The sequence below is a fragment of the Eptatretus burgeri genome, chromosome 14 (genome assembly GCF_056783735.1).
Source record: "Eptatretus burgeri isolate ZD-2024b chromosome 14, Ebu_testis_v1, whole genome shotgun sequence".
Lineage (NCBI taxonomy): Eukaryota > Metazoa > Chordata > Myxini > Myxiniformes > Myxinidae > Eptatretus > Eptatretus burgeri.
Window position 1 is genome coordinate 54269905 of NC_140974.1, and position 5000 is coordinate 54274904.

At 43.9% G+C, this 5000-nt stretch overlaps 1 protein-coding gene across 1 annotated transcript in view; it reads right to left on the bottom strand.

Annotated features, from left to right (window-relative positions):
• Positions 1-1915: 1915 nt before the first annotated feature.
• TFAP2D (transcription factor AP-2 delta) overlaps positions 1916-5000 on the bottom strand; it is a 96508-nt gene continuing 93423 nt past the window's right edge. Inside the window, exon 11 of the mRNA XM_085854889.1 lies at positions 1916-2429. Coding sequence (XP_085711015.1) covers positions 2195-2429 — 235 coding nt within the window. The 3' untranslated portion in view covers positions 1916-2194. The remainder of the gene's footprint in view (positions 2430-5000) is intronic.

The window sequence follows — 5000 nt, forward strand, 5'->3', positions numbered from 1 at the left end:
CTATAACACAACGAAACGTTCTGTGTCCGTTACTAATACGTTATGCATAAGACCAAGTCGTTATGAATACGTCCGAATCTTTTAAAAAAACATCAAAAGTTCAACGTAAGCCAGCGTTTTACATACATTTTAATACGTTGCCATCGCTGGCTAAAACGTCAAGGTGTGACTGGGCCTTAAGATTGGCTGATTGGATCAAACAATACATTGGCTGATCCCCCTGGCAATTCGAAGAAATATTGTGAGGGTTATAACACAACCAGGGCGAGCATGGAGAAATATCCAGCAACCACCGGCCACTGTATCTGCTTCATCTGCCATTGCACAGCACCTGGTTGCCAACCCTATCTGTGCAGACCAGTACAATGCAGATATGTTCAGGATATTGAGCCGAGGTCAGAGCTCGTTTCATTTACGTATGTTGGAAGCAACCTTCATCCTTACCACCGATCCAAGATTATGTCGTCAAAAGGAATTTGTACGATCTCTGTGTCTCTTTCAGCATGGAAAGATCAAGGGAAGTTCGGTAACAAATGGTGAATGGACCTTCGGGGGAAACCCATCCCCCTCTCTCCAGGATGCTGTTGCAAACGTCAATCATCGACGAACTCTGCTCCAGCCAAAGGGAGCTCGAGGTGAAGATGATGAGCCGACCAATGGGCGTTCGGATTAACCGTAACGTCATTACAGTTGAACCAATCAGCGTCTACCTTATTGAGACCTGCATATAAAGCACGCGCCTTCACTTCCTTCTTCACTTCCTTCTTCACTTGCTGCGATTTTTACCCTGAAGAGTGCAGCACGAAAATCTTTGGTCACTATTATGTCGTGTTTGTTTGTATCCATATATATATATGATCCCAGAAACAAGAAGGGCACTCAGTAGAACACATACCCTCGCCACATAATGCCTGATCCACAAGAACATATCGGACCCACGACATTTTTGAAATGTCATGCTATCCAGATCCAATACTGTATCGTTTTCGGCGCTATCTCTCAATGGTGAAGAATCACTTTAAAAATTAAATAATTCTCGTATCCAGATCCAAATTCGGGTCTTCACCAAAATCGGAAAAATCTTCATTGTCACACACCCAAAGTGTCCACCAAGTTTCATCCAAATCCGTCCACAACTTTTTGAGATATCGTGCTCCATATCGTTTTTGGTGAGATCTCTCAATGGTGAAGAATCACTTAAATAATTCCAGTAGTCGAAGCCGGATCCTGACCTTCACCAAAATCTAATCGGTTCGTCCGTGTCACACACTGAACCTGTCCACAAAATTTCATCAGGATCCGTCCACAACATTTTGAGATATCTTGTACACAAACGGACAAAAAACAGACAGACGGACGGACAGACGGAAAGGGGTGAAAACATAACCTCCTTCACCTACGGTGGCGGAGGTAATGAAGGTGTAGACAAGTCATTATACCTACTGCAAACGAGGAACATGCAAGGGTGAATTTGCATTCAAAGAAACGCACTCACTCCGTCGCTGGCAGGAGAAGAAGCGAAGACAATACCAGTCCCTTCGCCTATTAATACATGGATACATAACAGGGGTATGCTTCTGAACATTTCATCGGTTGTTGGCAATTGTATCATTTTGAATGGGATTACGGAAAACATTTTTGCAAACATACCATAACGAAGCACCTCTCTTAATCGCTTTCTTTGCTTGCCAAGCAGCTAGGTGAACGACTTGCAAAACAATGTTGATGCGGAACAACTGGAAAGTTGGAAAGTTGGAACAACAACTGGAAAGTTGGAACAACAACTGGAAAGTTGGAAAGGCTTGGAAAGCGATAGCTCGTTGCTGGCTTACAGAACCCAGCTGCTTGCTGCATATCCCACCCACCCACCACACCATGATGTCTGATGGATTTCTACATTGAGTAGGAGAAAATAAGAAGCACAACACTCAAACTGTGCGTTTAATAAAGGGTAAATGGACCATGGATTATACAAATGTGCACTCAGGAAAATAAATTACAAAGCTCAAACAGTTGGGCTTTAGCACAGCAGAACTGGCAGTTCACAGTTAAAGACTTTTCCCCCTCAAAACACATCCACAGCGTAAAACAACGAACAAGGTTCCTCTATTCACAACTTATATAATGATGAGAGAAGCACTCGTGTTACAAGAGTGCTCGTGTTTCTCACTCCTCACAGTTCATCGATGACCCATTACTCAAGCTTCATCCCCTGGGAATCTTGATCCACTTTTTCCCCTCCCTTTCTGCTATCAGGTCTTTCAGAATCCACAGTCACACATTTATTCGGCGGTGTTGTGCTCGGTCCACCGGTCTTGTCCACATTTTGAAGACGTTTCTCCTGGTAGGATAGTACCTCACTTAGTACAGCCTGGAAGCTGTTCAGCACCGCGCATATCGCCGGAGTGCCAAACCCGTGAGTGATTAGGCTGCCAGGGGTTTTATAAGGTGGGGACAAAAACGATGTCATATTGAATCCTTTCCATGTAACAATGATAATCGTCACAATGGAATATCATATCAGTCATTGTGAAGGTTAAAGCCGGTCTGCATTTGCGGACAAGCTAAAAATGTAAAGTGAACTGCCGTGGGAAGAAATGTGCAGCAGACGTTTCCGACGTGAGTCCAAGGTTACGTTCATTGTGCAGGTGAAGATTGTATTCATCGTGCAGGTGAGGGTTACATTCATCGTGCAGGTGAGGATTACATTCATTGTGCAGGTGAGGGTTACATTCATCGTGCAGGTGAGGGTTACATTCATCATGCAGGTGAGGGTTATATTCATCATGCAGGTGAAGGTTACATTCATCGTGAAGGTGAGGGTTATATTCATCGTGCAGGTGAGGGTTATATTCATTGTGCAGGTGAGGGTTATATTCATTGTGCAGGTGAGGGTTATATTCATTGTGCAGGTGAGGGTTATATTCATTGTGCAGGTGAGGATTATATTCATTGTGCAGGTGAGGGTTATATTCATTGTGCAGGTGAGAGTTATATTCATCGTGCAGGTGAGGGTTATATTCATCATGCAGGTGAGGGTTATATTCATCGTGCAGGTGAGGGTGACATTCATTGTGCAGGTGAGGGTGACATTCACCGTGCAGGTGAGGTTGACATTCACCGTGCAGGTGAGGGTGACATTCACCGTGCAGGTGAGGGTGACATTCACCGTGCAGGTGAGGGTGACATTCATTGTGCAGGTGAGGGTTATATTCATCATGCAGGTGAGGGTTACATTCATCATGCAGGTGAGGGTTATATTCATCATGCAGGTGAAGGTTACATTCATCGTGCAGGTGAGGGTTACATTCATCATGCAGGTGAGGGTTACATTCATCGTGAAGGTGAGGGTTATATTCATCATGCAGGTGAGGGTTACATTCATTGTGCAGGTGAGGGTTATATTCATTGTGCAGGTGAGGGTTATATTCATTGTGCAGGTGAGGGTTATATTCATTGTGCAGGTGAGGGTTATATTCATTGTGCAGGTGAGAGTTATATTCATTGCGCAGGTGAGGGTTATATTCATCATGCAGGTGAGGGTTATATTCATCATGCAGGTGAGGGTTATATTCATCGTGCAGGTGAGGGTTATATTCATCATGCAGGTGAGGGTTATATTCATCATGCAGGTGAGGGTTATATTCATCGTGCAGGTGAGGGTGACATTCACCGTGCAGGTGAGGGTGACATTCACCGTGCAGGTGAGGGTGACATTCATCGTGCAGGTGAGGGTTATATTCATTGTGCAGGTGAGGGTTATATTCATTGTGCAGGTGAGGGTTACATTCATCGTGAAGGTGAGGGTTATATTCATCATGCAGGTGAGGGTTACATTCATCGTGCAGGTGAGGGTTATATTCATTGTGCAGGTGAGGGTTATATTCATTGTGCAGGTGAGGGTTATATTCATTGTGCAGGTGAGGGTTATATTCATTGTGCAGGTGAGGGTTATATTCATTGTGCAGGTGAGGGTTATATTCATTGTGCAGGTGAGAGTTATATTCATTGTGCAGGTGAGGGTTATATTCATCATGCAGGTGAGGGTTATATTCATCGTGCAGGTGAGGGTTATATTCATCGTGCAGGTGAGGGTTATATTCATCATGCAGGTGAGGGTTACATTCATCGTGCAGGTGAGGGTTATATTCATCATGCAGGTGAGGGTTACATTCATCGTGCAGGTGAGGGTTACATTCATCATGCAGGTGAGGGTTATATTCATCGTGCAGGTGAGGGTTATATTCATCATGCAGGTGAGGGTTACATTCATCGTGCAGGTGAGCATTATATTCATTGTGCAGGTGAGGGCCCTCATTTACTCTTGTCCTCAGTCAAGTAATATATTTTGAGAAATCCCATCATTCTCGGGACGTGAGAGAAAATAATAAGTATCTCGAGATGTGTTATCAGAGATATGTAGTTGGAGTTCACGAGCGGATCACGTTGAAACCAACATATTACAAGTGGCTTTCTTGGTTTATATCTTGTGCAGGTAAACTCCCCATGACTAATGCAGGGAGGGTGGTGGATGTAATGTTACACAAGACGCGTGAATTCCCACGGTTTCCCAATCCTAATGTTAGACCAGTTCTAGTGTTTGTTGTTGACAGACATCACAGAGCAACTTTGCTCATCTTTCGGGTCACATCATCCCCTGCATTAGAGAATAGTGAAAAGGAACACAACACAACAACACAGCTTCAGGCAGTGTGTACACAATTTGTAAAGACAATGTCTTCTTATTCTTCCTTGCTAGTTTGGGGACTGTTCAATAGGACACAGGAAATGAACTGGAACCTTGGTTGTCTTGATCGTTTGTTGATGGAACTAAAGCTATTCTTTTCTACTTTTGTATGTGCCTTGACCAGTTGTCATGTGATTTTTCTTTTATACCCAGATGAAGGCTCGTGGAGGAGTAAGACATCCAGAACAGGATCACTCTCTGATATCTGAGTGTTTAAGAGTAGGCACGCATGGGGCAAATAAAAATAGGGGCA